This window comes from Taeniopygia guttata, chromosome 4, assembly GCF_048771995.1.
Source record: "Taeniopygia guttata chromosome 4, bTaeGut7.mat, whole genome shotgun sequence".
Taxonomy (NCBI): domain Eukaryota; kingdom Metazoa; phylum Chordata; class Aves; order Passeriformes; family Estrildidae; genus Taeniopygia; species Taeniopygia guttata.
In genome coordinates, this window is record NC_133028.1 from 70,148,014 (window position 1) to 70,167,422 (window position 19,409).

Consider the following 19,409-nt stretch of genomic DNA (forward strand, 5'->3'; position numbering starts at 1 on the left):
GCGAGCAGCTGCCCCGGAGGAGCCATCAGGAGGGACACCCCGGGGCACAATTTGAGGGGGCACAGCAAAGAGAGCACCCACATCCCTTCAGCTCTGCTCCACCCCATCACTGACACCGCCCTGGCCAAGCCCAGCCCGACAGAAACACAAGGAGCAGCCAGTTTTGCAGCGCTCTTTTTTTTCCTTCAGGAGAAGAGAAGAAGGCACAGACAAGGCAAGAGATCACGCAGTCAGGTTATAAAATGAAACACAACTGTTTTATTCCAGCGTCCCCATCCATCCTCATATGTGGAGCACACATGTCCAGCCAGGGGCTGCCCAGAAGGATGACAAAGGCAAAGAACCACGATCCCAATGGAAACAGCCATTGGTACCACAATCCGACGTGGAGAGGAAGTTAATTATTGCTGGCAGACGCTGGCAGGGCTCAGGTCCTGAGGGGCTCTGCCAACCTGAGCCCACCTGGGCTCCTATTAAGGCTTCACCGGTGAGGTTCAATGCTACCAGTGCCTGTACATACAGCAACACTGCTAAACACCCACTACAAACTCCATGTGCACAGCTACTCCACAGAGCACACCACAACGGAGAAAAAATTCCACACCAGGGCCGTCAGGCAACCTGGGTGGGAGAAACACTCCCCAAGGGACAAGCAGCTGTAACAGCAATTATTGCCACATCGCCCTGCACACTGTAAAAAACAAAAAAAACAAACCAACAACAAAAAACCTTGCTCCCTGCCTCTGCAAATGTATTGAGAGTGATAAAATAAATCAGCAGCAAAAACTGTTGGACGAAACTGGTGGGCACACCCGGGGACCACAGGCATCCCTATCCTGTGGGGATACCTGCGGGGGGACTCCTCCAGGGAGCGGGAATGCCCCGGCACCGGGGCAGAGGTATTTTAGAGCAGGCATCGAATCCGTGCTTGGATGGAGAGGAAGAGACTCGCTCCTCCAGCTGTCCAGGGAAGAACGGGAGAGACCTCCAGGAGCAGGCTGCAAGCAGCCACCCTCGGCCAGCCTGCCACTCTGACAAAATATATGCACACATCTATTATTGCCAACAAAGGGTTGGAAGACCACCTTGCACCACAGATAAGGCGACAGAGTTTGCAGGGCTTGGTCTCTGGGTTTAATTTGTGGAAGGGAAGAGCTGGCTTCCGAGAGAAGGGAAAGGGACAGACCTGGATATATGGTGCCTGAGGTATGGTCGGAGGAAAAAGTGCAGCAAGAAAGAGATGCAAGAAAAACAAACAAAACCGCTTGGCTCCGAACATCTCTCTCGCGTGAAAATGATTGTCAAAGGAGTCACTAGTGAAAATTAGGTGAGAAAATACGTTCGCTGGAGAGGTACCTTTCTACTTCTTCCAACAACAGAACGCTAACCCGAGGTCCATCCAGGCAATTCTCTTTGGCAAGCCCGAGCCGCCCGCCCCGGGGAAGAGAAGACCTCGAGCCCGTCACGGCCACCCAGGGGCTCGCCTGTGTCCGTCCGCCGAGGGAGACACGGGTGTCCCATGGGGTCAGCCCTGGAGCTGCCCACCGCAGCATCCCCGCTGCGCCGCTAGCCAAAGCGGAACTTCAGCCGGTACTTGACGGGACCGGCGTTCTTCTGAGGTGGGGATGGGGCTGCCTTGGGCTTGGGCGGCTTCTTCTCAGGGAGGGCGACGGTGAAGGCGAGCTCGGGGGGCTGCGGCTGCCAGAAGCGGGGCAAGAAGTGCGTGGAGACGTGCTGGGGCCGTGCGCGGGGGCTGCAGCCGCGCTTGGCTTTGCCCCGCTTGTTGAGGGCCACGTACCACTGGCGGCCCGAGCGGGGGCTGCGGTGCACGGCCGAGGCGTAGGTGTTGTAGCTGTTCTCCTGGAAGCGCTCATGGAAATGGCAGTCCACCGTGAAGCGGGCCTGCGGGGACAGAGGGGACACAGCTCGCTCGCAAGGGCCGGGTGGCAGCTGTCGCCCACCCCCAGGGATTGCTGATCGGCCGCCTCCCAAAAGCTGGCCCTAAGGAGTGGCTGCAAACGCGGGGCACCGACACCGAAGGTGCCAGGCACCCTGGCTGGTTGGAAAATCCGCAGTGCAGATCCTTCAGCAGCTGCTTGCCACCCGGGTTTGGGCTTTCCTGGGAAGAAAAAGGCTTGGGCTGCCCCAGCAGTGCCCTTCCCTTCTCTTCAAAAAGCGTTCTAAAAGCAAAGAGCAGAGCCTAGTGCTCCACCTGTGCAGGTCTCAGATTCAGTCAAAGAAAGAAACTGAGAGTTTCTAGCCAGGCAAAAGCCTGGGAAAGAGCTGGAAAAGAATGTAAATAATTCTTTATCTCTCTTGTTCTCACACTGTTTATAGTTAAGTTCTATCACTGTGCGTCAAGCACTCTGAACCAATGTTGTAAATTGTTTTCACTTTAGGACCAATGGATTTAACCTTTGCGAAGCTCTGTATAAAACAGCAGTGTATTTTGAATAAATCGGAGTTTTAGTCTCACAGCCTTCTGAATCAGAATCTTCTCATTCCCGTCCTGCCTCAACAGTGACACACCTGTGTGTCCACAGCCCCGGAATCCCCATCTGTAGCTTCTGGCAACCCCTCAAAAATGCTCTGCCATACTTGAACCTAATGGTGGGCATGGTACCTGGTGCCCTAAAAGCTTCCCCAACTCCATTTCCCAGCAACACCTCCACAGAGGAGATGCTGAGCTCTCCAGCTCCAAAACCAGCCACCTAGAGCAAGACCCAACCCCCAGCAGGGCTTTGTAACCAGAAGAAAAGCGCTCAAAACCCCAAATTTAACCCAAAAAGTTGAGTCTTGCAGCACGAACGACAGAGCCCACAACCTGTCACGCACATTTTGCCTCATCGCACTTGGATTTAGGTCTCCTTGAGCTTGCTGATTCCGAGGGACGTCACCTCTGTGACTCATTTCTGCCCTCCCTGTCTTTCATGCACCCTCTTGGCTCCTTCCTTCCCCAGCAAGGCTTTGCTGACCCTTGGTGCTCCCTGAAGCCCAAGTGCTCAGGCAGGACATACTACGTGCCTGGGAAGGCCCTGCCCTTCCCTGGGAAGTGCATCAACAGCTATCTCACCATGACCCTGCCACGATGCCCACATCCCAGCCTCTCAGCCCATCACTGCACCACTCCAACCTGGAAAAGCCATTTTTTCCCCTGCATAGGGCAGGAGTGGCAGCCACAGCACGTGGCTGGCATCAGACTTGCCCTGCAGAGCTCCTGAAGTCAATTGAATTTCAAAATCCAGTTGAGCAGAGATTCACCGTGGCGAGGAATGCGGCTTTGTGGCAGCTCCTGGGAAAGGAGAATTACCTGGGCAAATCTGTCCCCCCGAGGTCTGTGCCGGACAGGCACAACACCCCTCCCACCCGCTCCGTGCTAAAAATGGACAAACAGGAGAGCGAGGATTTACCACCGAGGAAAAAGCCATCTGTGCACGCAACTGATAATTGCCGGGATAACTGTCATTTTCTGAAGCTGGTGCCTCTAAAAATGAACCGCTCGGTAATTTAATTAAGCTGGCATAAAAAAAAAAAAAAAAAGGAAAGAAGGAGGAGGAGAGCGTCTGTAAAACACCGAGCTGGGATGGAGCTGAGCCTGAGAGTGAGTTTTGAAGGAGCCCAAATTCCTGCAGGAATGAGTTTTGTCTGCGGTTCAGCGCGAAGCCCCCGGCCTGACTCCCATATCAAAGCGCTGCCCTGAGTGACGGGCGCAGGACGTGCTTTGTACTGCTCGGAACTCATTAGGCCATGAAATAACCTCGATCCTGCCAGTGCAGGAAAGAACAACAGATGCCGGGTTTGCATTATTGGCATTGTTTAGTCCAGCAATCTTTAGATATTTGGGTCAAGTTTCTACAAATTTGCAGCTCTCACCCGAGCGGGGCATCGTGTGTCCTCACCCCTGCCCTGACCCTCCTGACTGAGGTCCCTCTCTGGCCCTGCCCTTTGTGTGTCAACAATTAACCGTGCACCAACGAGGCTTGATTTAATTTCTGCCTGTGCCAGGGCATAAATCAAGGCTTCAGCTCAGATAAGAGGCCCATTGTACGCCAGAGGGGAAGGCTCTGGAGGGTCCACGCTCTGCCTGCTTCCCTCTCCTCTCCATCCTTTTCCTCTCCTTCTGCTCTGCCCCTTTGCTCTCGCCTCATGTTTTTTCCTCCATGGAACCAATCCCCTTTTCACCTAGATCCCATTCATGCTCCTACTTGATTTCTTAAAAGAAGCAATGACGTGCTCACCCTTTAAGCGTCAGTAGGCTGCAGGAGCAACACACCAAAAAGACTTAAGGGAGAGAGAGGTGAGTTCATAAATCCCCCTGGAAGCGATCTGCAGCCTTGGGGTGTGCAAGCACATCCCTGACATCCGGAATTGCGGGGTGGGCAACTGCCTTTTCCCTTTCCCCAGCTGGAGGCTCTCTGGGAACCATCCTCAGGGACGAGCTGCTGCCTTACAAGTGTCCTTTGTGGGGTGGCACATGTACATGCACCTTCCAAAGGCACCGCCTTCGGTGTAAGCACAGGAGCTCACTGTGTTTGCTTAAATGGTCTCCGAGCTGACAACCAGAAACAGGGAAGCAACATCCCAAGGCTGCAACAAGCAGCAAAATCAGCTTATGGATTCATTCGACACAGAAAGCTGGAAAAAGGCTATTGAGACCTGCAGGAAACCTCAACCTCCAGGAACGCATCCTGCAGAGAAAAGTTTACCCGGATTTTTCCACCCCAGCTGCAACACAGCCGCGGCAGCCTGGACCTCACCTGCCCGAGCTTCTCTTGCCGGGAGACATTTGGCTAAACCCTTCTGTGCGATCTGCAGCAGAAGCAGCTAAAAATAACCCAGAGAGCAGCTCTGCTGATGCTGCACACCAAAAAGGCCAGCTCTGCACGGCCACAAGCCCTTGGTGGGAAGGTGGGCTCGGGGGGCTGCAGCCCCACTTGTCCCCTCTCTATCTGCCCACACGCAGAGGTGCCACAAAGCCTTTAATACCCAACACGTACTGGTAAGGGTTAGGGGGGGTTTACTTACACTTGCATGGAGTTTTCCTTTTTTTGACATCGCTAAAAATTTGTTGCTGAAAACTCCTCGTATTCCTACAATCCCCTGAGACACAGCAAATATTTCCAAAATACCTAGGATGACAGAAATCCCAAAATAAATCACAGTTCTTTTCACATCGGTGTGACAGAGAAAAAATAAATACGACTTAGTCTGACAGGTTTGCATTTCCTCTCCCACGTCCCTGCTTCTCAGCTGCCTGGCTCCACCCAGCTCCTCCTCCATCCCTCTGCCTCACACGGCAGCCTCCATCCACTCTGGGATGGATACAGGCTGGTGGCTGGGACTTGTGTGGATTTTTTTTTTTTTTTTAAAGTTCCATTTTGGGGCACAATTCCTGGCTGGGCTGTGGTAGAATGAGTTAACCCCTGGGGAAAACACCTACATCAGCCTGCTGGGATTGGAGCTCATCGCACAGACGCAGAACTTGGGAAGTCAGTGTCCCACAAGCCAGCTGGGACTGGAGGCACCAGTGATGCTCCCTCACACCCTGTCCTCTCAGCAGGGCTTGGGGCACGGAAATAATGCGACTTTTCTGAGCGTGACGTGGGCTCTGGGCCCTGATGGGGCGTGAGGACCTGCAACTCATCCGACAGATGAACTGTCACCTCCGAGCATCCCTCAGCAGCAGCACCTCACCTGCCCAGGTGCTGCGGGCTAACTCGGGCACATCCCCACATCCCCCCAAGCCCTGCCATTTGGGGGGCAGCAGTCCCCAGTGTACCCCTTGCACCCCGGGGAGCTGCAGCCCCGGGGGCTCTGTGGCCCAAAACCTCCTGCCCTTTGCGGGGTGGCCCTGCCGCCGTGGCAGACACGCTGTTTATTGGGGTTGCCCGGGGTGAAACCCTATTTCCCAGAGGCCAAAGCTCAGGTTTCCCTGCCAAAAGGCAACTTCTTCCTCCTGAGGGCCTCCTCAGTGCCACAGCCTGGCACAACCCCCTGTCACCAGCACACGTCCCCAGCCAGGGCTGGCTCTGCTCCGACGTGCAGAGCTGGTGTCGCTGTGGCCTTTCCGGGGGGGATATCTCAGGTTAAGGAGGAAGGAAATGCACATAATTCAGGTCTCTGCAGGACAGCTGTAGCACCAAACTTCTGCCAGCCCTTCCAAGCCTGTGTCTCCTAAAACAGCTTTGGTGTGGGGGGCCCCTTTTCCTATCCATCCTCTAAACCCCTCCAGGCCACGTGCCTGCTGTGCCCACGAAACCCCAAGCAGAGCTCCTGGGCTCCGGCATTCCTGCTCTCAGCACAGTCTGGGCCCCAAATCCTTTGGTCCCAGGCAGATGTGGGGGCTGCCGCGTGAGCGCTCCCAACAGCTGAGCCTGCCAGGGCCACCTCGGGCCGAGCCCTTGGGCTCCTGAAGGGATTTTTCATCCCCACCTGCCATTTCATTCCCTCTAGCAGGATATCATGGCAACTCCGACCAGAGGATAAGCCATGAGTTAGCACAGCTTTCTCTCGGGGGAACGTCAGCCTCAGTCCTATTTTTAAACCGAATATATCCTATCACTGCACCGGGAGAATGAGAAAGCAGAGAGAGGGATGGAAAAGTCCCACAGGGAAAGGACCAAAAAGGGGCAGCATCTCCTCCCCAAGGTGCCTGTCAAGGGGCTGCGGTGGGAGCGCAGACCCACGGGGCTCACACCATCCCCACGGACTCGCTTCCCGGGGCCGGGCGAGCCCCAGGTGCCACATCCCGGTGGCAGACAGGCTCCCCCGGCCCCCCAAACGCCGGGGCTGTGCCAGCCCCCGCGGCGGTGGGAAGGGCACAAGGACAGGGGATGCTCAGCCCCGCTCACCCCACCCAGACCTCCCGTTCCCCACTCACTGAGCGGACTCGCGTCGTGGGCGCCGTCCACGCGGCCGTCGGGGTGCAGCTGGAGGTGGAAGCCGATGCCCACCCGGCAGTACAGCCGGCCCCGCCGCCGATCCGGGCGGCTCCGCGGGAAGCGGCTCGGCCCCGCCGCCGCCGCCGGGGAGGAGGAAGAGGAGGAGGAGGAGGAGGAGGAGGAGGAAGACGCGGGGGCGTTGCGGCCCCGCTGCGCCCCGCCGGGCACCTGCTCCCGCCGGGCGCGGGCGGGCAGGGCGAGGAGGAGGAGGAGGAGGAGGAAGGACGGGCTCATGCTGCCGGCGGGCGGGAGGAGGGAGGGAGGGCGCCGCATCCCGCTCCGCTCCGAGCCCTGGAGGGGGGGACCGAGCACGGGGGGAGCCGGGCCGCCCCTCCCCGCTATTTATAACCGGGCGGCGGCCCCGCACCTGTGCCCGGCCCCATGCCCACCAACCCTCCCCACCACCGTGCCCGCGGCAGATGCGGGGCTCGGGGTGCATCTATCTGAAAATTAACTTGTCCTCCTCGCCGGGGCTGCAGGACCCTGGGGACAGGCTCGGGTTGCAGCCCCCCGCCTGGGGTTCGGGGGGTGACACGGCAGCTGCACGCCCAGCCCAGCCTCGGGCAGGGGGCTCGAACCGCAAAGCTGCTCCCCCTCAGTCACGGAGCCACACTCGGCCTTGGGGATAACGGGGGGGTCCCCATCAAGACCCCCCAATGGCATCTCACGGCCTGCAGGGAAGTGGCGGTGCCCTTCTCTGTCCACAACATCCTCCTCGCTTCCCGGGCAGGGGGTACACGGCCCCCAGCCTCCCGCCACCATCAGGGTGACCCCCAGCATCAACGGCCGTGCTTGTCCCAAAACACAAAGACGGCGACCCCACAGCACAGCCGTGCAGGAGGAGAGCCCGCAGCGACAGGCCATCCATCCCCCCGGCGTGACTCCGCGTGGATTATGCTTTCCTCAGCTCCTAGGGCCACTCCAGGTCCTCAAAGCCACTGGGGAAACCTCATCTCCATCAAAGCCAGCACGGCTCAAACACGCCCTGGCCGGCCTGTGGTCCCAAGCCCGGCCCTCTGTGCCCTCAGCACTCCTGCCAGCCGGGGTTGTCCCCTAAAGCCACCTAGGAGCTGCCCCTCGGCCATCCCAGGGCTCAGCCAGGGATCAGGTTCGGCAGGAAGGAGGCAGAGCCGGTGGCACGCCGGAGGGTGACCTTCGCCTCCCGAGGAAGCTGAAGGTCAGGGGCACAGAGAGGGACACGCACTTGAGGAGCTGTATCCAGCCTGGTTGACACCTGGCACAGGCTGGTGTGAGCAGATGATCTCACAGCATTGCTGCCATTTCAGACCATTTCTCAGCACATATCCATATCCCCCGAGCTATATGCACACGCGTTATATATAGACATGTACACATAGACAGCCCTATATATAGATGCACATACCTGGAGGAAGGTCAGGGCACTCAGACCTTGTTTACTTCTCCCAGCTGGAGTGGTTATCCTGGCAAAAGCCGTGACTTCCACTTACCCACCTCCTCTTGAATTACACACACGTGATGATTCCGAATCCACGAGGAGGATGAGGAGCAAACACCTCTTGAGTGGTGTTCGCTTGAGATTTCCTGTACCAGCACAGCTGAGGGAGGCATGGCCAACTTGCTGGAGGAGGATCTTGGGCATCTTGGTGTAAAGGCTGCAGCTGGTACGGGATCACAGCAGCAAAATCCCTGTTCTCCATCTGGGGCAGCAGACCAGAAACCACTTCTGCCACTGGGAGTTAAAGATGAATGAAAAAACATTCACAGTCACCATCCTGGGGGTGACCGGGCACAGCAGCAGCCCAGGAGCAGAAAGGAGGCACCTGCATGCCAGGCCACACCCTTAGAAAACTTCTGTGCCCAGAGGTTCACCAGCAAGTCCAGCCTTGCCAGCTTTGACACTATTGTCCACCCTCACAGTTTCCAACAGCGATTCAGGCAGCACCCTGGCTGCCAGGCATCCTCTGCTCACCCACACTGCTGTTATTCCCCTCCTGTGAAGAATTCCCAGACAACTCAAACTTCCAAGGGGGGTGGCCACCAAGAAGGCAACACCAGCCAGGTGGGCTTGCCCAGGCTGGTCCCCAGGACACACTTTTGGACAGAATCCCACTGCAGTGAACATTCCTGACCCTTTCTGGGCAACCTGGTGAGGCAGCAGAGCCCTTGGTGGTTTGCTCATTGCCTGTACACCTCTTTTCTGTGTTGTGGAATGGGACAGCTGCAGGATAACAGCATCCCCCCTGTCTGTGGATTCCCCTGCCCCCCTCAGAGCAATACTCAAGCACTGTCAGCATGGAGAAACGACTCACACCAGTCCCTGTGGCACACGGCGTGTTTCCACTCTCACCATGACACGCCAAGAGCTCACAAGCAGTGCTGTGGGCATGACCTGCATGGTTCTGGGTGCTTTCCATTTGTTCCCCTGCTTAACACACCCATTTCGAATACTCCAGGCACTCCCCCAGCACAACTCAAAAAATAAAAAAGCCCCCAAAAACACCAACATAAAACCAACCCAAACACGAGGTTTAAATCTAAATAAATAAGTAGGTGTAATAGTGAACTTCCCAGAGCAATTGTGTGTAATTGCCTTTGGCACTAGCAACCCTCACACACACACCAGCACCTTTGGAAGCCTAATGCTGATGTTATGTTATTTAAATTATTCAGGGCTCAGTTACAGGGAAAACTCAGCAAGTGGAGAGGATAAGCTGTGTTTCAAGTGTAAAATTCCCCAACTGAAGATGAGAAAGACTCTTCTGAGCCTGTTTGATCTGCTGCAGAGCACCAGGCCTGCAAGTTGCACTGCAGGAACGCTTCCCCCTCCCAATGTCAGCCTGGTGCTACTTAATTGCCGCTTAAAAATACACAAGGATAATAAAAATACATGAGGAGACACAAGAGCAGCCCCCAGAGCCTGGAAACAAACCCTTTGCAATGAGGATGTGCCTGTTGGAGACTCGCTGCAGTCAAGCAGAGATGGCTGGTCCCCAGGCCACCCTGCACGTCCCTCTGGAAATGTCCCACCTCCCAAAACAGGGAGAACTGCAGCTGCTTGAGGAATGGGTTACCAGGGGAATGTGCATTAAAACAGGTGAATTTAATTAGGATGATTGCCCTCACTTAATTAATTAATATGATTATTACTCTCAGGTGCTGGGGGAAGCACAGGTGCAAGTGGTTAATGTGCCCCATGGCACCAATGTCACCGAGATCACTCAGAAGCCACCTCAAAACCGGAATAAATAAAGAAAACAAATTCTAACAAGTGAAAAGCAGTATCTCTTTAAATAAAGCTCAGAGCCTGCCAGGCATTCCAGCATTCTGCAGGACAGCGGTGTATCTCACGGAAACATCCACCCTGTGCTTTGGTTTTTGTCTATGTTCTAAACACTCTATGAACACATTCTGTACTGGGCCAGGTCTTTCCCTATTCCAAATCAGTCCTTAGCAGCAGGGAAAGTAGAGAGGGAACACCGTACAGCTATTGTGACTTCCAAAAGGAGGGAACTACTCCAGCCTTTCCTAGACACCCACAGCTGAACGATGCATTTTCACGGGCTGGGTATTGCAACGATACCCTAGTAGCTGATTTTCCAAATTTAACCAGTTGGAGGTTAACTGGAGACAGACACTGCACGAAGAGGAGCTCAGGCTCTTCGTAGCAATGGCAGCAAGCGGCCGGCCAGCAGGTCTCCATCAGTCCAGCACGCTGCACCTTCACATGCAGCACAAAACACACAGATTTTAGGACAGGCTCGCTGTGAGGATGCTCAGAGGTTGCAAAAGCCTCGCTTGTACACCCCTGTGCAGACCTAAGGGAAAGAACCCACGTGGAATTCTGTACAGCCCGTGCCCACGCTGAGGAGCAGTCCAGGTGCCCGGTGCTAATCCATTCCCAACCCTGCTGCTGTGTGGAGCCACTGGCACAGCTCCTGCTGCCTTTGGCAGGATGGGATCAGGCCCCGAGGCAGGCAGCTACCCCCAGCTCCAGCCCAAAGGTGCCCAGCCCATGGGTCTGCTGCCCGTGGGTGCAAAGCTGCCTTCTGCCCCCCCAGAAACATCATTAATATCAGGATTTGGTGGAATTGTTATCATTGCTATGATTTGCAGTGTGGCCCAGCTACAGGGAATATGGAGCAGTCTAAGTGCTGCAGGGCACAGGGAAGGGGCTCCCCAAATCTGAAGGCTGCTTGTCCTTATTCCCAGCTCTTACTTGCTGTTCTGCAGCACATCAAAGAGGCTCCTTGTGGGTGGGTTTCAAAGGCAGATGCATCTGTGGGCTCTGGCACAGCCTTACAGGGGCAGCTCTGTCCCAGAGAAATGCCCAGGCGATGCCCCAGCTCGGAATTTTATGGGCTGTGATGTCGGGTGAGGACCTTGCATGGGGGAAAGCCAGCTGGTGCCACAGCCCAGCCAGTTTCTGTGCTCTGCAGAGACACAGCACAGCATCAACCACGGACAGGGAAAGGCATTTAAAGGGGAAAAAAAAGGGAAAAAAGAAAAAATGAAAAAAAAATTCTCTTCCTGTTTCCCAAGCAGCAGAAATATTGACAAAGGAGTAGTAGGTGGCAATGGTACCCATGCTGACCTGAGGAGAGCCAGCATGGCTCTGGGGAATGAGGGACCTGATCCCAAATGGCCCAAGGGGAACTTCTGTGAATCTTCTCCATACAGCACCCAACTCCACTGGATCAGGGGCACTGCCTGCCCTTATTAGAGCACGTTCTGCTTGTGCAGGAAGCGTTACTTGGAGTTTGATTTATCATTTCGGAGTTCGATATCCGATTTCACCAAAACAAAGTCTTAGATTAAATTTCCTAGTCTGTAGATTATTTGTACTTTTAGACAGAAACAGTGTGAGCTTTGTGTGGCAATAACAACCTGCTACGCCCCACACAGTGTTTTTAGCCTGTTGACTGCAAGCTGACCCAGTCCCGATGGGAGAAGCCCTGGGGCTTAGCACAGCGCCTTCTGAGAGAGCCACAAGGAGCACACGGAAAGCTCGGCGCTGCAGGATGCTGCCAGGGCTGCGAAAGGCCATCGAATATTTGGGATAGATGGAGGAGAGCGCAGTGAACACCTCCGCTGTGAACCCCCACGGCTGCCGGAGGGAGTCAGCCCCGCAGCCGGCCCGGGGCTGCCGGAGAAGCGAAGCCGCCTCGGTGGAAGAGTCAGGAGCATCAAAAGCGGGGAAAGAACCCGCCGGGCCCCGAGCACAGCCGCTGGCGGCCCCACTAGATGGCGGTGCCCACCCGCCTGTGCCGCCCCCGGCATCCCGCAGCCCGCCCGCATCCCCCGGAGCCCCGCCGCGACATCCCACGGAAACCTCAGAAAAGGGACGGGCAGGGGTGGCACCGCTTTTAAGGAAAATCCGCGGCATCATCGGTGTCTCGGCCCCGCGATGAACGGCAGAAGGTGAATGAATTCCAGAGGCAGGGAATGAAAGCAGTGGGGCCGCTTTGGCTCCGGGCGTGGATTTTATTGGTACCGTGGCGGGTCAGCGCGCTGGGAGAGCGAGCAGCATCAGCGGGGAGCTGGGCTGTCCTCGGCGGGGATTCCCGAGGCTGTCCTGCGTGAAGCCTCAGGCACTTCCCCGGGACCCGCAAAGGCTTTGCAGCCGCCGCCGGTGGCACCTGGACCCCGTTAACGCGGCATCGTGGGGCTCCCACGCTCTCCCGTGGGCTCCGGCCTTGCACAGCTCCGGTTTTGGGGTATTTTCCCTGCCAGGGACATGCCGAGCCCCGCACAGCCGCGGTGCCAGGGTGAGGGCAGCCTGCGTGTGTGGAAATGGGTTTCCCGTACCGTACATCCCCGGGTGCTGCGATGTCACCACCCCGGTAATCCACCCGGACAGAGGGGACCCATCCCTGGCCCCTTCAAGCACCCATCCCTAGCGTTTCAAGCACTCCCTACCCCGAGACACTGCGGGCTGGGGGGGCTTCCCCGGGTTCTGTCACCCCAGACAAGCTCCGGACAACCCCCGTGGTTGTGCCCACCCTGGGACCACTCACAGCCGAGCCAAGGGCTCCTGGAAGAGGTGAGGTGGGAAAACACCAAAACACAGGAAGACAGAAAGAAAAAGAAAGGCGGGCAAAAAGAAAAAGAAAGGCAGAATGAAAGACATTAAAGACAACCCAAAAGACGAGGGGAAAGGGAAGGGAAGGGAAGGGAAGGGAAGGGAAGGGAAGGGAAGGGAAGGGAAGGGAAGGGAAGGGAAGGGAAGGGAAGGGAAGGGAAGGGAAGGGAAGGGAAGGGAAGGGAAGGGAAGGGAAGGGAAGGGAAGGGAAGGGAAGGGAAGGGAAGGGAAGGGAAGGGAAGGGAAGGGAAGGGAAGGGAAGGGAAGGGAAGGGAAGGGAAGGGAAGGGAAGGGAAGGGAAGGGAAGGGAAGGGAAGGGAAGGGAAGGGAAGGAAAGGAAAGGAAAGGAAAGGAAAGGAAAGGAAAGGAAAGGAAAGGAAAGGAAAGGAAAGGAAAGGAAAGGAAAGGAAAGGAAAGGAAAGGAAAGGAAAGGTGAAGGAAAGGAAAGGTGAAGGAAAGGAAAGGTGAAGGAGAGATATAAAGGCTGAATAAAATGCCGGACAAAAAGCAAAGACGATCGGAGGAAGGACGGACAGATGTCGGAGGGGGCCGAAGGAAGGCAGGCGAGCAGGGAAGGAGAGCGCAGAGAACCGGCGGCGCGGTCGGGCTTTTCTGCCCTTCCCTGCGGCCCGTTGCCACCGAGGGGCCACCCCTTCGTCACCGCCCACTCCCCCGCAACGATTAACGTCCAGGTGCTTTGAAGAAAATAAAGTCATTTATTGTCAAAGCATCCAACATACCCGGATAAACTATAAAGTTTAATAAATCTTTTTTTTTTTTTTTTTTTTTTCCAGAGGGGCGAGGAAAAAAAAAAAAAAACCAAACCAAACCCAAACGGGAAAGGGAAGGTAACACGGAACTACCGAGACTCCATTCCACGGGCACCAGTGACACTCGGGGGGAAGGGGCGCGGGCGGCGGGGCCGGACGGGGGTAGCGCCCGGTGCATGCAGGACCCCGGCCCGCCACCCGCCGGCCCCGCCGCGCTCCCCTCGCCCTTAGCTTCATATCCAAAATAAAAATTTACCCTGACATAGAATTATTATTACATCTAAACCATAAGTGCTTAATAATTTAAGTAGAAACGTATGACAAATGCATCAATATGTTGCAATATATGACATTTTAAAAAATGTATTTTTTTAAGTAATTCGATTTTTTTTTCTTTTTCCCGGTGCTTCTCTTTTCTCTCTCTCTCTCTTTTTTTTTTTTTTTTTCACTTTTACCTTCATTTTTCTGCTTCTTCTTCTTCTTCTTCACCTCCTCCTCCTCACCCGCTGCCCTCCCCGCCCCTCCCCGGACTGTGGAAACGCGTGCATCGAAGGGGAAGGGTGGGAGAGGCGGGCGGCGTGGGTGTCCCCCGTGGGTGTCCCCTGCGCGGGGGTCCCGGGCGGGCTGCCGGGGCCGAGGGGGGTGTCCCCGCTAGTTGTGGGAGGTCATGTGGCGGGAGAGGTGGTGGCGCTCGCGGAAGGACTCGTTGCAGATGGGACACTTGAGCTTCTCCTCTCGGCGGCGCTTGACGAGCGGCTCCAGCGCGTATTCCTTCTTGTGGTGGGATCTCATGTGGTAGACCAGGTCCGAGGTCATGCGGAAGGACGCGTTGCACTTGGCGCACCAGTTCTGAGCCGGCAGGCACAGCGAGGTGAACGACGGCGGCAGCAGCGTCAGCGCCGACGGCAGCTGCAGCTGCAGCGGCCCCGCCGCCGCCGCCGCCACCGCCGCCGCCGCCGAGCTCTTGGGCCAGAAGGCCGTGGTGTAGAGGAAGGGGCTTTGCTTGGGCAGCCCCCCGCCGCCGCCGCCGCCGCCGCCCGCCGCCTCCCCGCCGCCCGGCAGCTTGGCGGCCAGCGCCTCGGCGGCGTACAGGCGGGCGGGGGCGGCGGCGGCACCGTCGGGGCAGGGCTCGCCCAGCCCGCCCAGCTTGGGCCCCAGCACCAGCGGCGGGACGTGCGGGAAGGAGCGGGCGGGCTGCGAGAAGGCGCTTTTTCTCTCGTCGGCCCCGCCGCCGCCGCCGCCGGGCCCCCCGGGGCCGGCCCCGAGCTGCGGCACCGTGCTGAAGGCGCTCCCCCGCGCAGGGCTGCCGCCGTCCAGGCGGGCGGTCAGCGGGCCCCCCGCGCCGCCGCGGGGGCACAGCCCCGGCTCCGCGCCGCCCGCGCCCGGGGAGCCGCGCTCCGGGCCCTCCTCGGGGCCGCCGTCGGGCTCGGGGCCGCGGGCCGCCTTCTTCACCTCCACGAAGGCGCTGCGCTTGGCCTCGCCGGTCTCCGGGCTGGGCGGTGCGAAGAGGCGTCCGCCCTCCTCCAGCCCGCAGTAGGAGCCGGCGGCGCGGTACTGCTGCTGCGGGGCGCAGCCCGGCTCCTCCTTGGGCGCCGCCGGCAGCCCCGGCCGCTCCGCCGGGAAGCGGCCCCGCGCCGCGCCGGGCCCGCGCTCTTCCTCCTCGGGGAAGCGCCGCTTCGCCTTCCCGGCCGCCGCCTCAGGGCCACCCTCGGGGGGCGCCGGCCGGCCCGGGGACCCGGCGCGCCCGCCGCGGGAGTTCTCCAGCTCCCGCGCCAGGTTGTGGAAGTCCGTGGAGGGCTTGGTGCTGGCGGCGGGGCCGCCGTCGGGCCCGGGGAAGGGGTGGTGCGGCGGCCCGCCGGGCTTCCCGAACTTGCCGGGCTCCTGCTCCTTGCCGGCGCCGTCCTTGGCGGCGGCGGCCGCCTCGGCGGCAGGGCCGATGTCGGGGCCGTGCAGCCTCTTCGGGCAGCGGAACCGGAGGTGTGCGGCGAAGGGCAGCTCGAATTGGAAGCGCTGGCTGCACTCCGGGCAGGCGAAGGGCGGCGAGCCTGCGTCAGGCGGGTACGACAGACAGAGAGACAGAGAGAGAGAGAAAGACAGGACCGTCAGGTGGGCCACCGACGGGATGGATATCTGCCGAGGGTTTGGGGATCGGGAGCGGGGCATCCCCAAGCCGACCGCCGCCTCCCGATTCCCCCCGGCGGCCGGGATCCCCCTCCCTTCTCCCACCGGGGCACCCACCGTTGGTGCGGGCGGGGGCCCGGGCCGGGCCGAGCAGCAGCAGCTCGGTGAGCTCCTTCCCGTACCACACCAGCAGCTCCTCGTCCTTGGCGATGCGGCGTAGGGAGCGATAAAAGAGCTGCCCGCTCTTGATGTAGGCCTCCAGGTTCTGCTCCTCCCGCTCCCTCGCCGACTGCACCAGCCGCAGCCACATCAGCCCCTCCGACGAGCCGTTCGCCGCCGACGTGTCCACCTGAAAGCCCGCGTTAAAATCAGTCCACCGGACCGAAAGACAGACAGACAGACCGACCGACCGACAGCACGGGGCCAGGCGACGGTAGGAGCTGCCCTCGGGGACAGCCTCCCGGCAGCGGGGGATCCCCGGGCCGACACCGGCCCCGCCGACTTGGCGAGCGTCTGGGCCCGGGGGCGAGTGGCTCTTACCCGGAATATGTAGGGGACGGTGCGCTTGTCGGTGGATTTGAGGGCGATAAAGGCGATGCTGTCATACAGGGACGTGTGGCTCAGGACGCAGGGGCCGAAAATGGCATTTTCCGGGATGTCGCAGGTGGTGTAAACGCTGGTAAAAATGTCAGTCAAGCACTGCTGGACCGTCTTGGCATCCCCGTCCCATATTCCCCGCTGGACGCCGGCGTCCTCCATCCCTGCGGGCGGAGAGAGGGGCAGAGAGGGGCCGTTACCGCAGCGGGTCCCGCTCAGCGGTACACCGGGATGCCCCGGAAAACAACAAAAAAATCGACTTGAATTATGAAATAAAACATTACTAAAAAACCTCCAAAAATTATATATATATATATATTAAAAAAAAAAAAAAAAGACAGAGAGAGAAAGATAGAAAGAAAAAAAAGCAAGCGAGCTGTTTCTCCGGTTTGAAAAAAATTTAAAGCAGGCTAGGAGCTGCGAGCAGAGGCGAGGTGCGGGGACTGCCGCGCTGATTTTTTTTTTTCTTCCTTTTTTTTTTTTTTTTTTTTGTTTTTTTTGGATATCGCGGCGGAGCTGGTTCTGGGCGGGGACCCGGGAATCCCACCGGCCAGGTCCTGTCCCGAGCAGGCGCCGGGTCTCCCTCCTGCAAGCCCCGGAGCCAGGCCGGGCTGCGGGCTATGCCGGGGGAGCGGGTGGGTTCCAGTGGCTTGTCATTGTCGCCGATTGCGTGTCAGCTCACCTCCCGCTCCGCGCGACAAGGGGAACGTATGGCTGCTCATTATCATAATCCAGCACTTTCCCTCCGAGACTTTAATTAAAAGCAGCAAGCAGAGGTAATTATTTTTACCTCGACACGCTTATTTATGGAGCAGGGTGAGCCCCGGCTGCCGCGCGTTACGAGGGGAGGGATGCGGGCGGCGGGCGGCGGGCAGGGTGCGGGGCCGGCGAGGAAGCATCGAGCCCGGCTGCGGTGCCCTCGCCCTTCCCGACCAGATTAGCGCACGGCTGCCTCCCCCCGCCCCATCTGCCATCGAAATCCGTCATTTGGGGCTGGCTCGGGAAAAGACCGGTGCTCCTCCCGGTGCACCGGCTGACGCCTGCCGCCGCTCGCACTGGGCACGGCTCCGCCGAGCCGCCGCTCCCCCCACCCTACGATTTCGGGGTACGACCCGCACCGCCGGGAACTTCACCCCACCCTCCCCCCCCAGGAGCGGCGGGGGTCCCAGCCCCTCCCCGGGAACGGAGGCCGGGGGAAAAGCGCTCCGGCCGCCTCCCCGTTCCGCCGCTGCCCGACGCATCCCTTCCCCGAAGGAACGATTTCGCCAAACGAAACCACCGGCAGCGAGCGGCCCCCACCGAACTTTCCTCCCGGCGACGGCGAGCCCCGTACGGCTCCTTACGGCGCCGCATCCCCCCGGCTCCCCGGGCCGCCCCCGGCCCCGCGGCGCTGCCTCCCCCGGGCCGCCCTTTGTCCGGGCCGGGCGGCGCCGGGGCCGCTCCCGGAGGCTCCCGAGCGGTCCCCGCAGCCCGGGCAGGCCCGCCGGCGGCACGGCTATCCGCGGCATTGTTCCCGCTCCGGGGCGGCGGAGGCCGGCGGGGCCCCTCCGCCGCTACTCACCAGGGACGGTGGGGATAATCCTCGCCCCGACAGTGGCACAAAGGCGGCTTCGGGCTGGCTGCCTCGGGCTCTCAGCGCCGCTCCATGCCGGGCCGGGCCGTGCGGGCGGCGGAGCGGGAGGAGCGCGGTGCGGACGGACCCGGTGCAGTGAGGGGCTGGCACGCAGACACACACTTTTTGTTTGCTGCACATAATCTGCCCAATGACGCGTGACAGCCCACGTCCCTCCCGTTAACCCCTTCGGGGCTGCCCGCTCGCCGCCCGCCCGCCCCTCACCTGGACCCGCCGCCACCGGGCACCGGCGGGGAAGGGGGTGGGAAACGCGGGGCGCGTTCCCCCGCCGACCCTCTGCCGGGGCAGGGAGCAGACCCCAGACCCTCTGTCTGGGGCCGCGGCTCCGCTTCGGCCCGGCGGGGGTGCAGGGCGGGGAGCGGGGGTGCCCGACGGCCGCTCCGCCCGGCGCCGGGATCCCGGCGGCTGCTTCCCGCCCTGTGCCCGCACCTGCCAGGTAGGGGCAATCGGACACGCAGGAAAAAAACCTCCTCGGCGGGACGGAGCCGAGCGGGGATGCCCGTGCCCGGCCCTCCAGCGCTGCCGGAGCCCGGCGAAGGCCCGGCGTGCGGGGAAGCGGCACCGGGCAGCCCCGCGCTGCCCGCCGGAGCGGGGCAGGGGCAGCCCCGGCCGGAGCCCCCCGGTCATTCCCAGCCATTCCGGGCCGGGGGGCGGCCATGGGTTTTCCCCCTGCACAAGCGGGGCTCCGTATTCACCGACACACGCGCAGCTTCGGGGAGCAGAGACGCGCAGATGCTCTGTGCCGAAATAAGGGGTTTATCGCGTGGAAAAGTGTTTACCGGTCCCTCCCTGATCGTCGTCATTTCAAATACAAAATAGATTAAAAAAAAAAAAAAGGGAATAATTAAAAATAGAATTCGAAACCCCTTAAACTAAAAAAAAAAGGAAAAAAAATGGAGAGACAAAGCGTTTTCCAGGGGCGAACGGAGCGGGGTTTGCAGAGAGTGGGCTGATGTTTGGCTTTCAAATTCACTTATCCTCCACATAATTACGATTTTCCTTGCATTAGGATTAAAGGCTGCGTATAATATGCTTTCAACATTTATCTTATTAATTCGACAAAACCCAGCGTCTCCTAAAAGGGAGATTCTCATAACATTAAAAATATGGGAGTCTGTAAAAATTTGGATGTCAATTCCTGCTTCAAACGTGGTGGGTTTTTTTTTTTTTTCCCTATTCCTGGGTTTTTTTCCTTTTTTTTTTTTTTTTTCTGCCAGTGCTGCAGCTCTCGCTGTAAGATATAAATTGTCCGAATGACTGTCATTAGTGGGGGGGAAAGAAAACCT

The 19,409-nt window shown here is 58.8% G+C and overlaps 2 protein-coding genes across 3 annotated transcripts; both read right to left on the reverse strand.

Annotated features, from left to right (window-relative positions):
• Nucleotides 1-235: 235 nt before the first annotated feature.
• On the reverse strand, nucleotides 236-7,488 carry FGF5 (fibroblast growth factor 5). Its single transcript, XM_030272255.4, has 3 exons — nucleotides 6,881-7,488; nucleotides 5,026-5,129; nucleotides 236-1,902 (listed from the first exon to the last, which is right to left on the reverse strand). Exons 1-3 carry the CDS (start codon nucleotides 7,212-7,214, stop codon nucleotides 1,567-1,569), a joined length of 774 nt encoding a protein of 257 aa, XP_030128115.4. The 5' UTR covers nucleotides 7,215-7,488; the 3' UTR covers nucleotides 236-1,566.
• Nucleotides 7,489-13,700: 6,212 nt separating this feature from the next.
• Nucleotides 13,701-18,891, reverse strand: PRDM8 (PR/SET domain 8). 2 transcript variants are annotated; one of them, XM_072928936.1, is made up of 5 exons: nucleotides 18,553-18,891; nucleotides 18,052-18,206; nucleotides 16,434-16,654; nucleotides 16,011-16,242; nucleotides 13,701-15,817 (listed from the first exon to the last, which is right to left on the reverse strand). In XM_072928936.1, the coding sequence occupies exons 3-5, from the start codon at nucleotides 16,650-16,652 to the stop codon at nucleotides 14,424-14,426; spliced, it is 1,845 nt and encodes a 614-aa protein (XP_072785037.1). In that variant the 5' UTR covers nucleotides 16,653-16,654; nucleotides 18,052-18,206; nucleotides 18,553-18,891; the 3' UTR covers nucleotides 13,701-14,423. The 2 variants fall into 2 exon arrangements, with proteins under 2 accessions (XP_072785037.1, XP_072785038.1); XM_072928937.1 differs by lacking the exons at nucleotides 18,052-18,206; nucleotides 18,553-18,891 and adding an exon at nucleotides 17,281-17,999.
• Between the last annotated feature and the right edge of the window lie 518 nt (nucleotides 18,892-19,409).